This window comes from Ictidomys tridecemlineatus, chromosome 8 (genome assembly GCF_052094955.1).
Source record: "Ictidomys tridecemlineatus isolate mIctTri1 chromosome 8, mIctTri1.hap1, whole genome shotgun sequence".
Taxonomy (NCBI): domain Eukaryota; kingdom Metazoa; phylum Chordata; class Mammalia; order Rodentia; family Sciuridae; genus Ictidomys; species Ictidomys tridecemlineatus.
The window spans coordinates 101,349,025-101,361,690 of NC_135484.1; the positions used below are offsets into that span (position 1 = coordinate 101,349,025).

Here is a 12,666-nt window from a genome sequence, read left to right on the forward strand (position 1 = left end):
TTAAAAAATAAAAAACACCTAGTGAAAACAAAAGTGTTTGTTTTTCTGATTAGCAAAATTTATTTATTGTATTTCTGTTATAGCAAAAATGCTGTATGTGCTTCATTAAGGGGGGAGCAAAAAGAAAGCTTCTTTCTATATATGTCTTCAGTCTGTAGAATTAAACAGTATCCATATTTAAGAAACTGAAGATGAGAACACAACAAAAACACAACAATCTTTTTATTTATGTAAATCAGGTCAACACTGGACAATAAATCAATTTCTACCCAGTACCATAACAGCTTGTCTATAAAGAACAGAAAAAGTCAGATAAGATTCTACCTAGGATCAAGCGGTTTTTTTTTTTAACCACCCATTCACAGAGGTATAGATTCACAGATAAATAATCCCAAACTACTTGCTCGCCATATTTACACATTCCCATTAAATTAAGCATAAATAAATATATACAAACTTAACATGGATACCCTCCAGAGCTCTTCTCATGAAGAGTCAATAGATTGATATTTCTTGATTGTGTGGCAAAAAACAGTGATAGCGAATTAAGACCAACTCAAAAGAGGAGTTGATTTGGGCATTTAAAGGATAGTATTCACTCCGTTTAAAAAAAAAAACAAATTTCAGTATTTCTCTATGCCAATAATTTAATATACATCAGCAAAGGAGGGAGAACACTGGGCTCTTGAGGCAACATCAGATGGTTTAAGATTATTATTTCCTTTCCACATAATGTATTACACGTACAGGGTATCAGATGTGATGACAAATTTTCTATAAACACTCTAACTAGGAACGCGTTGTACCAGTAGAACAGTGTGTTGATGAGTTCGGGGTTTCGGGTTTTCCATTCTACCCAAGTTTTCATAGGATATGATATAATTGCTTGAGAGAAAGTGCTTTCCTTGGCCAAAGAAAACAAATCAGGCCTTTGAAAGCCTCTTCGGTTCTTTATGTGGGGGTGGAGAAAGCTAAGGATGTGGAGGCCAGAAAGAAGGAAAGAAAAGGCAAGTTAATTCGGGAGTGGGGAGAGGAGGAGACAGATTTACTTCCCATTTAGGGGTAGAAGTTAAAAAGGAGACCTTTCATGATTAAATCCTCACCCAGAACAGCCTTTTCCTTGACCCCCAGAGACCAACTACATATAGGAAGGAGGTAGGATTGGGCAGACAATGATCTGGAGATGTTAAGAACCTCTAAAACAACTTGCAGAGTGGAAGTGAGAGAGCTCCGCTGACACATCCTGACTCCTTTCTATCTTGACCTATTTTGATTTGGGACCAAGCATTTAGAAGGGGGCATGCGGGCAGAGCTAAAATGTTTAAGGAGTGCCGGGGTGGGGCAGAGAGCTGCAACTCACCTGTTTTTTTAAAAAACAAAGCTCAAAGGGTCTTGCCTTAAACGTTTTCCTTGACTTAAAAGGCAAACTCTTGCGTTAATCCTACTGTTTATTGATTTATAAGCCCAAGGAAACCAAATCTTTTAATAACTCAATTATCAGATAAACGTAGCAGGCCTGCCTAACGAAAGCATGGGGGCTGGGGTCCTACATGAAAGAAGTGAGGGAAGGAGAGGGGGTAGTGGGCTCATTCCAACCCCCGCCCCCTTTAGGAGCGTGAGGTGGGGAGAGTTTCCTTCCTGGCAGAGGAGAAGAGAGGGAAGCTTCCATTCCCTGGACATTTCTAAGCCACTTCCCTCTGGGTGTGGGCGCCCAAGGTGGCTGCTGGTAGCAAAGGGCTTACGCAGCGCCGGGCCCCCACCCCCCCCCTGCAGGCCGCGGGGCACCGCCTCTTTACCTACTGGAGAACGGGGGCTTTCTCGGTCGTCTTAGCCCTTAGGGTGAGACCGAGAGCGAGATGGGCCGTTGCTGCCGGCGGCCCCTGCAGCGGCTGATTTCTACGTCCTCAAAACGACTGGGCGCGAGTGGCCCACATGCTCTCAGGACCTGCACAGTAAGAGCAAGGCGCATCCATCGCGTCTCTCGAACGTCACACGCGTGGGGCGCGTTGCCCTGCAAGGAAAGGAGACGATGGTTTTCAGTGTGATTTCTCCCGGCCTTGTGCAATCAGAACACATCTAATGCAAGTGTCCAGGCTCTCAGTCAAAGGCACGGGCTTCTGAACAGGGCAAAGATGAGTGTCTACACTTTCCATATGGTCTTGTTCCCGGCCTTTGTGCTCCTTTCAACTCAGTCTAGGACTGGGCACTGCAGACCCAAAGGCCCGAAAAGGAGCAAGGGGTAGGAGCTGGGGTGTGTTCTTACCGGTTGCTTGGGCCCTCCTGGAGACCTGAAACCAGCTCCCTAAATCTCCACCTCACTTTGAACTAAGCTCTCCGAAGGTTCCTAAGATCCCAACCCTTCCCACTGGCCCCAAGGCAGGGTAGAGAGTTGCAAAACTGAAGAGTCCAAGAGATTTGAATGGATCCTATTTGTAAGTCCCTCGGAATAACATCTGGATCTTTATCTTCCAGGGCTGTTGCAAAGGTTCTAACTACTTTGTTTAAACGAGGAGCTTGTACCTTCACTAAATTTAGAGACCTATCTCATCCACTACTATCCCCAGGGGATTTTTCACTGCTTTTAGGAAGATGCAACAATGGATTCCAGATTTTATTTCATGATAATACTAAGATAGAGCTGGAGAAAGGAGCTGGGCTGCTAGAATTGAGAAACATTAAATGCATGAAACTTTATCCACTGGGAATATTCACAGTGTATCCAGACGGTAAAATTCGAAGCTGAAATACATCTCCTTTCATTCTGCATTATTTTATCATCATATGCCAAAACAAGTGCACGTCTGGGAGGGAAAATGCCTCATTCATAAAGCATCTTGTAAGAAAGCAATTGTTGCAGTAACACGGGAGCTTGTACCACCCTCTTTCTCACCTCTGCGTGCAAAGCTATTTCTTTTCCCCACTAAAACAGCAATCACCAAAGAGCCCAGGGAGATCCAATCCATTTTAAGTGAGGTCAATACTGTTAGAATATAAGGTTTTGCAAGAACCCTTACTCTTTTCCCTTAAAATTCGTTTTGCACCCCCCTCCCCGCGCAGGAATTCTAGTGTTGAGGTATGTTAACAAGTAGATTCAAAGCTGCTTCCATCATATTGGCCACTTTCTAAAGTATTCCCTTTGAGCTTCTTTAAAGAAGTGCAGAATTCTGACATACAGGCTTTGATTAAAAAGGGATCGGATTTTTTTTTTTCTCAGTACCTTATAGATTGTGTAGGAAGCCCAAGTCCTCTTTGAAGAAGCTCATAAACCATGCGGGCAAAGCTTTGGAAAACAGAAGAGAATGAAATGGTACATACCCCTCCGAAGGAATTACATACTAATCAAAGTATTCATATTTTTTACTATAGTTCTTAAAATTGGTAGATGACACAAATATTATAACAAATGCAAGATTCTCTGTATGCAGATGCTGGCAAGGCTGGGAACTAGTAACATTTCTGAAAGGAACTGATGATGAGTCTGAATCAACTTTTTGGTCCGGATTTTCCTCAGGCGCGGAAAATCTACTCTGCCGGCCGGTACCAAAAGCTGCAGCCTCCGCCTGCATCTGGGCAGGCTGCCCGCCCCGCCCGCCCATGCCCTCCCTAGTTATGCAAACCGACAGGGAGTTGGGCACCCGTGAGTTAAGAACGCGGGGTGGGGCTGGGGTATTAAAGGGACTGAAACAACGCAAAAGGGTTAATCACACTCATTTCCATCCCAGAAAATTCCCGTAACAGTGTAAGGAAGGGAGGGCAACGTAGAAAAGGGTGACTGGGAGAGGGATCAGGTGAGATGGAGGGCGGGGACTGCAAGTTTCCTTAAAAAAAAAAATTAAAAATTAAAAAGTTCGTGCGTCTCAGTCAACCAGCTCTCAAAGCTCTGACACCAACGTTTCTCCGATTTTCTTCCAATAAGTTAGCGTTTCTCGTGTTTAGTCTTATGTTTATTTTCCAAAGGGAGGGGGTGTAAAATCATAGTTTTATTATCAGTATTACTAAGCTCGAAAGAACCGAAGTGGAAAATCCGGACGGTTGTCTCCAAGTGTATATCTTGAAATTGACACTGAGAACCGATATTGTTGCTCCGTTGTACGCCTCAGTTTTTTTTTAAGTTATTTAGCTTTCTTTTTTTTTAAAATTTTGATTGTATGTGTATTCTACCTAATATAATTCTTCCAAAGCCAATCCAATATTTTAAAGCTAAAATTAATTTTTTTGTTTTCCTTTTGTATTTAAAACATTTTTTCCTTCTTTTTTAATTTTTTTTTTTTCATTTCCTGTGTTTCTCCTCCTTGTCGCCAGTTTTACTACCTGGGCCTTCCCCAGACGTGTGCCTGTTAGTTGTGGTGTTGTTCAAGAACATCTTGTCCATGCCTTTGAGCGCCTCGGTGAGATAGTTCTGAAGGGCCGTGAGCGCCGCGCAAATGGCCGGGGCGCCGAAACCGTGCGTGATGAGGCTGAAGTGCGTGAGGCAGCTCTGGATGCCCGGTTCCAGGATGGGACTGGGCCGGCTGTTCCCTATCGGCGTCCGGTCTTGTGCCAGCAGATCCGTAAATTCTTTACAAAGTTGCCTGCAGAGGGGTTGGGGGAGGAACAGAAAATCCACCCTCAGTGTCGTTGTCATTGGCATTAGAAAGGAGACGCTCACACAAGCCCAGAGGCGTCCGGTCACCAAAGAGCGAGGCTAATGTGTGCGATTCCGCTCTGTTTCCTTTCCCAGTGCACTCCCTTGTTGAGCAGCTGGGACTGGAAGGAAAGCAGGGGTGAGGAGGTAATGCACCCCTTCCACCACCAAGCTTTGCCCCCCCCCCCCACACACACACTTTTTCAGTCTTTCTCCACTCCAGGACCGCACAGATTCTGCTGTGGGAAATTCTGTGTGCTTTAGCTTTGGATTTTGAATATTCAATACTTTTGAGCTTTTACCTGGTATTTCTTTTAAGCCATTTCCCCCTCCTCTCTCCTGCCTCTCCAACCTCTTGGTGATCAGGCACAAAAAGCCCTGAAAGATTTAGGCCCCTGGCCACAAGCCTGTCCCTGGCACTGAAGCAGATTGCTAGAGCCTTGCATGGCCCAGGGCAAGAAACTGTTTATTCTAGGAGAGAATGCTGATTTCATTCAAAGCACAAACTTGTTTACCTGCAGTATTTAAGGAGCAGAATATTTTCTTCCCTCTTTTTAAAAATTGTTTGTTCCCTTTTCTTTTCTGCAAGTGTGGGCTACTAAAAATCTCTGTATAACAGGATTGTTGTCAATATAAAAGGATTCACACATAGTTTAAATAAAACCTAAAGGTAGACTAAGACACTAGGGAGAATAGATTTTTATTTGTTGAAGGTTTTTATTTCCTTAAGGCACCTACAATTTTGAGAAGTCTCCTAGTCTTAGAAATCCTGCGTGCCTAACTATAGATTGAGCTTATTTGAGAAATTTTTAATATAAGAGGTGGAAGGGAGGGTATTAGCCCTGAAGTCAAATGGCTTGGCTCTGCTGGCAGGCAGAAGCACAGCATCCCACAGGCCACAGCCTTTCACAGATTGCTTGACTTCTCTTGGCAACTTGCCTCCACCCAGCCTATGGGTCTGTGGGGGTCTCAAGAGAAACAAATCTACAGCAAATCTACTCCTAGACCCCCACTGGGATGACCTGAGAGATACACCTGACCTAGACAGTTGGTAAACAGGGCAGGCTATTGGGTTTGAAGGATCCTGAGGTATCATTTTCCCAGAGTGTTGTCACTTTTGCAGGTGACCTCCTATCTCATCCACTGGAAGTAGCTAAAACACTGGTTTTAGGCTGGTGGATAGAGAACACCCTCTGATGCCTCCATGGGAAATGTACCCATAACTCCTTATAACTAGGAAGAAATAGGTAACTCCTCTCTCCTGAGTGGAGCAGTTCTTAAGCCAGAGATTCCTTGGAATCACGTGTGGGGTTCAACTACAGGCTCCTAGTCCCCATCCAGTGATTCCAGTTGGGGGGGGTGTGGAAATAGGTCCATGCATACATAGCTTGGAAAAAACCCCTAGGTGAGTCCATGATGCCCCAGGTTAAAAAGCACCCTAGGCCTAAGAAAACCACAAGATTTCAAGAGAGGAAGAGTCACAAACATCCCTTAGGGAAATAGAGTCTTTTGTGGAATCCCAATATCTGACTTGAATATTTTGATTTGAGTTTTATTTTCCCCTAAAAGTGCTCTTCCTTAAAAAAAAAAAAATCAAGAACAACTCCCCCCCCCCAAACACACACACACAACCAGACACCAGGCAAGGGGTAGCAGGGCAATCTACTGGCAGATATCTATACATTGTTAGTTGGTACATCAGAGAAAAATCTTATAAAAAGAGGGTGGGTGCCAAGTTTTGATCATTGGGAGAGATGGTTAAAGTCTTTCCTTAAGTTTGTACTCATTACCAAAGTGCCAAAAAGGAAATTCTGTACTGGGAAGAACAAATGCTTAGAGTCAAACATTTTAAATCTTCAAAGCCCCAAACCAGGGTCTGTAAGCAATTAAAGTTCTGGGACATTAATATTTTTTGACCCTGCGGAAAGGGGCAATCAAATTCCAATCACGTCTCAAAAACATCTGGACAAATTTGAGCAAATGATTTTTCAGCCTTCCATATATTTCTTTAAATTACGCTGTCAACGGAACAAACCGCGTCCTCGAGCACTAAATAAATGAGCGCCGCTGTTTAGGCCGCGCCTGCTAGAGAAACGTTCGGGCGCACGCAGCGCCGCCCACTGCAGGCCTGAGCTGGCCATAAAACACCGACAATATGACACCGAAGCCAAAGACAGGAGTAAATCAAATAAATAGAAAACCCACTGTAAAAGTTCAAATGAGCTCTAGACCTAAATTTAGCCAGAGATTTACTATTTTCCCCTCTGGAGTTGTAGTAAATTTTACAAGTCTGGAAGATGACAAACAGCAACGTTGGAAACGTAGTAATTAGAGCTGTGGGTAGAGATGGTTACACGTGAGTGACACATAGACACCCTGAGCATGCACACATGGCTGTACGAGTATGACAGGGAGATAGATGTGAAACCCAGGGAGAAATATGCACCCAGGGATGCAGGGAAGAACTGAAAAAAGACCCAGCTGACAAAGGTCTGCCTGACATCCCCAGGCTTCTAGAAGAGAACTGTTAAAAGCCAGACTTGGATGCAGACTTGGAGGAGAGATAGCTCATCAACTCTGTCCACCTGGTGGAGGCTGGGACAGCTGCCTAGCCAGCTACAGCTCACCACAGCCTCCAAGGAGCTCCTTTATGGCCCCATACAGGAAGGTCTGCGCAGCTCCCTACTGCCTCTTCCCAAGCAGGTGGCCCAGCAGGGTAGAAGTCAACAGGATGGAAAGCATTTGGGACACTCACTTGGTGGCCAGCAGCATGTTCTTTCGGGAGTGCAGGTCACTGGGGTCCGTGTGCTGCCGATTCAAATACTCAGAGACAGCTTTAGCAGGAAACTCTGTTTCGCAAATGTACCCAAAATCCCGAGCTAAATGAACAGCTTCTCCTGAAAAGATAGTAGCAGAGAATCAGCAGCCAGTTCCTAAACATCTCAAGGGCAGAAGCCACACCCTAGTCAATGGTTAGTATGGCCAGTAGAGGCCAGGTGTTAGGAGCAAAGGCAATCAAGAGACAGATGTCCAAAGCAAAGAGGATTCTCCAGTTGTAATGAAAGTTGAGAGTACAAACTTTACACTTGGCAATCTTTCCTGCTTTTCCTGAGCCAAATCCTAGGTAGACATTCCCTGAATAGCTATGGGGTCTCCTACTCATTTAGTCTTAAAAGAAAGGTATGTCAATAAATTCAAGAGCCACCTTCCAACTCAATCTATAGACAATTGGTTGAATATACAAGTCAGATCCCCCTCCCCTGCCTTCTTTCTAAAGCATCAGTCACACCTACTTTAAATAAAATTTAAGTTACCACCATCTCCTATAATTGTATTAGGAAAATTCCTTATTAAAAACTAATATGTATAAACAAATCCACGTGTGTAAATGTTCGCAAATATTAAAGAATATAGCCTTCAGGTTTCTTGCCTTCAGAGGTTTCCGTCATCATATATTCCAGCTTAAAGACTTTCTATTGCACACGGATGCAAATAGAGAAAACCAGGACATCTAAAGTATTCCAGAGCTTATAAGAAAGTCCCTTTCGAATAAGGCATTATTACCCTTTAAATCATAGCCTTAGGGGTTCAAGCAGGAAAGATCACAAACATGATCCCATAGCTACATTATTTTTAAGGAGCACGACTTACTTTTAATCATCATTATCATAATAACAACAAAGGACTTCAGGCATGGTGCTTACCAGGATTCAAACTGAAAACTGCCAACCAAGTACTGAAATTTCAGTGGGATTTCCAGTTTCCTCCCTTCTTGAAAAAGAGTCTGTCTTGGGCAAAGGGTATTTGACTGTTTTTCAAAATGAAGATAGTGATACTAGCAATTCCCTGAAGGGCAAAATGTGAAACCCCCAGGCTAAGAGTCAACTGCTAATAAGTGTGGCTTGGAAATTTGGTGACTACTGCCTCTGGAGGGTTAGTCTGGGCCAAGCTACTTTGCCTTAAAGATGGCAAAGTGCAAGGCCTACAGCCTTGATGACTTTATGGTTGCTGTTTAAATATTCTAAGATTCCCTCCTCCAAAAATCAACTCACTACAGGAGTGTCATAAGATTTTATCAATAAAAAAATGGAGGAAAAAAATGACCAAAAAGCTAGATTCTAGAGAAAAGTCTACTTCTTCCTCTGTTAAGATCATCTGGCTATATTTCCTATTTTCCATCTCATAAATTCAAATGCAGATATTCTTGTTCTAGACTATGTAGATGATCATATACCATAATATCATACCATAAATATCATCCCCAAAGTAAACCTATGAGCAAATTAGAGTTGTCTTCTACACTTGTGGCTATTTACTTCTCAATTAACAAATCTACATGGAAGATCACCCTGACTCTGTGTTTTCTCAATGCCCCTTCCTAATTTTATCTTGGGCATCATTGGCTTTATTAAGATATCAATATTTCAATAAGTCCCAGGTGATAAGCAAGAGATGGAGTCTTGGGAGTGACATGAAGTTTCAAATAACCATTAGAGATCATGTATGCAATGTGTTTTCTAGCAGTGACAATATAGAGGTATATCTGGAAAGAAGAAAGGCTATGGATTGCTGAATTCAGAGTTACTCTTGCAAGATTTCATACAGAAGGTGTTTCAGACACCAGTGGCAACCGAGGAGATTCCTGCGGTGTCTTGGAGGCTGGATCTGATCACTCTTAAGAGCACAGGGACCTTTATATATATGTCCCTTGGCCTCTCTGCAACTGCTGGTGCCCTCTAAGTAAAAGGACCTTTGAACTTCTCTCAAGCAGCCGCTTGACATCCAACTCATAAGGGCACAACGATTGCAATGATTTCCAGTTAATCATGAAACATGTAAAATGTCAACCTCCAGTCGACAGTTAAGCTCAGTCACTTCTTGAAATGGCCACACATCTTGCTTACCTTCCACCAGGGAGGTGAGTAACGTGACATTTGCTGCTTTGCGCCTGCCCGCGGGTAAATTCAAACCGATTTTTTCTAGCCTTTCTCGCAAAGATCTCCCCCCATTTTTCGATTTGGCTCTGAAATTGCAAGAATTAACATTCTGATTAACCTCAGAGTGTTCCTGAAACAAAGTTTAGACTTAGCAATCTAAAGCCCAGTGGAGCTTGAAGAGGTTTTAACTTGAGGTTAGCACCCACCCCCTTCCTTTTGCTTATTTGCTGATAGTTTGCTGAGGTTTGCTTAATTTCTGCAATACAGAGCATAAAAAAAGACTCCTTTTCTCTCTTTTTTATCTTGTGAGGAAAAAATTATACCAGATGGGAATAATTAAGATGTAGGTTGTGGGTCCAGAGAAGGTAAAAATTGCACATGCGTGCACACACACACACACACACACACACACACACACACACACACACACACGGGTTCATTTACTGTCTAGGAGTCAGTGAGGAGAGCAGTTCAGGAGCAAGAGCAAACTTCCTGAGAAATGTCAGGTGGTACAGGAAGGCAAAGGCACAGTGAGCTCTCTGAGGAAGAGTCAAAAGTTTCAGTAAAACAAAGTTGTTTTAGGAGGAAGACTGATGTAAATAATGATGATGATCATTATAACAAGAGAAAAAGTAACCCTTTTCAGAGTTTGTTGTATGACAAGCACTTTATATTGTCTCTTTGAGCATCTGTTTCATACACACATTTGGGGGTGATGAAAACTTCCCCAGTCTGAAGGTCAAAGGACTCATTTTTGAAAATCGAACCAGAGCAAGAAATAAGGAAGTTCTTGGGTCTCACACTGGCCTTCCTTAATGTCTCCCGAGGCTTGTATGTGCTAAAGACTGGGCAAAAATAAAAGAAATACCCCAGTCACCACGGACTGCCCCTTGATGTACTACTCACACAGTCACTTTACAAAAGAAAGGAACTGTCAACCCCTAAAATGGGCTCACTAGGAAGGTTTTGTCTCATTAAGCAGGCTTGGTGGCCCATGCCTGTAATCCCAGCAACTCAGGAGGCTGAAGCGGGAAAATGGTAAATTAAAGGCCAGTTTCAGCAACTTAGTGAGGCCTTAACAATTTAGCAAGCTCCTGTCTCAATAAATAAATAAAATAAAATAATAAAAAAGGGTGGGGATCCAGCTCAGATAAGCGCCCCTGGGGTCAATCCCCGATACAGCGAAAGTTTTGTGTCATACAAAGTCACTTTCAAGTGGGTGACAGTGCCAAAGAGTTTAGGCACTAGCAAGGCCTTTAGGGAAGACTTTAAATTTTTAAGCCATCTATCTCTTCTATTTCTAAAAGAAGGATTCAGTTTATGGGTTGGAATATTAGGAAGCCCCTAAATGGCGCAAGTTACAGTATGAATACGTCTAAAGTGGTTATTATTGACGGTGGAGTTATTAAAGTAAGGAATCAAGAATCTCAGTTTTTTTTTTTTCTATCTGCGGAGCACAACGCATTAGTGGGCTGTGAAACGAAACGTAGCTGCTAGCTAACTGTATTTTACAACAAAACAGAAATATCAAGAGTATAGGGAAGGTATGAAGAGAGTTTCTTTATGAAACTTCCGTTTTACATCAGTGTGTTTGTGTAGGTTGTGTGTGTGTGTGGGGGGGGGGTCATCCTCCTAATAGAGAGCACTCTGGAGGTCCTAGCGGATCGGACAGGAGGAGGCGGAGCCAGGCTCCAGCAGGGAAAGTGGAAGGTTCCCTGGGCGGAAAAATCGGCGGGAGAGCGACGCTGCGCGTGCGCGGTGCGCCCCGAAGGTGGGGGCAGCGTGGTGGGGAGGGCGGCGGCGTGAATGCGCGCAACTAGGAGCACGTGGCGGCCAGAGCTCTCCACATGCTCCACGCAGGGACTACACTACGACCGCCCAGTTGCTAGGCAACCGCGTTGGCCTGCCCCGCGGTTTCACATGAGCCTTCTCTCCCACACCCCAATAGACACTGGTATTTTTTTTTTTTTTTTTTTTTTTTTTACCTTCTGAGGACGCCGCCCAGGAGAGATGCATTGAGGCATTCAGGGGGGGAGAGCCGCCTCTGAACTTCTCCCACAGTTACTTTGTACTTTGAAGTTGAACTGAGGAGAGACAAGCGACCCGGGACAGAGCAAAACACCTCGCCGGTGTTGACAGACATGCCTCCCAAGAAGCCATCTTTATTCATCATTAGAGAAGTCACAGATTTGGGAGGAACCGGAACTAGAAAGAAAGAAAGAAAAAAAAATGCCATAAAGGTGACCGGGTTTCAATCCTGGTGACCGGTTGATAGAATGTGTCATTGCATGAGAACACATTGCATGAGAACACAGGTGAAACTCTGGGGGAGGAAATGTTTGTTCCAGTGGGGCTGCGGTGCATTCAGTGTGCTAGGAACAAACAGAAAAGCCGTCTCCCTTGTAAACTTACCCCCAAGTGTGTAGACACCTGACTCACTTACCATAGCCCCGCTTACCACGTGTATCAGGGAAAATACTCAACTCAGTGCTTGGATTTGGTGTGAAACGAAGCAAAACCTATTCTGTCCAGTGCTAGTGGTGTGACTGTGGACACCTCACTAAACTTCTCTGTTTCCTCATCTGTCACCTGAGAATAATAATGCCTAATTCATTTGGTGCTAAAGCTGAAGGTATTATGACAATTCAATGATATAAAATGGTAATACCAATGGTCTTTATGAAAACTCCTTCCTCCTCTTATGACCAAATCAATGGTCATAACCAAGTAGAATCAGGAGAATGGATCTGTCAGATGCTATCCCCAAGAAAAGACAGGCAATTCCACTGAGCTGAGAAGTTAGGCCCCAAAGAGCTGCTCATCTCAAAAGTGGGCCCCATTCTTTCCTATATAATAACAGCCACAGATTCATTTAGAAATGAACCCAAATGCTCATCTCCAGTGAAAGCAATTCCAAAGTGACATGAATTTTGTTTACAAATTAAAGCACTGGCTGGTGATTGTTTGAGGCACTTATGATTTACAACAGGTGCCCTGATCAATCAACCAATCACTGTAATTCATATGAGCAGCGGTCTTGCCTTGCCCCAGTTGTTTCATTTCGGCAAGTAATTGATAACAAACCGCACTCAAGGTATGTTTTAT

At 43.6% G+C, this 12,666-nt stretch overlaps 1 protein-coding gene across 6 annotated transcripts in view; it reads right to left on the reverse strand.

Annotated features, from left to right (window-relative positions):
- Nucleotides 1–207: 207 nt before the first annotated feature.
- Tfap2b (transcription factor AP-2 beta) overlaps nt 208–12,666 on the reverse strand; it is a 28,809-nt gene continuing 16,350 nt past the window's right edge. For 2 of the 6 annotated variants that reach the window (XM_021721835.3, XM_005318576.4), the window contains 5 exons: nt 11,547–11,766; nt 9,529–9,647; nt 7,380–7,521; nt 4,312–4,571; nt 208–2,011 (listed from right to left, as the gene is read on the reverse strand). In XM_021721835.3, the coding sequence (XP_021577510.1) occupies nt 1,989–2,011; nt 4,312–4,571; nt 7,380–7,521; nt 9,529–9,647; nt 11,547–11,766 (764 nt within the window). In that variant the 3' untranslated portion in view covers nt 208–1,988. Of the gene's footprint in view, nt 3,281–4,311; nt 4,572–7,379; nt 7,522–9,528; nt 9,648–11,546; nt 11,767–12,666 lie in introns of all 6 variants that reach the window. The other 4 variants (XR_013425109.1, XR_013425108.1, XM_021721833.3 and 1 more) reach the window with 4 other exon arrangements.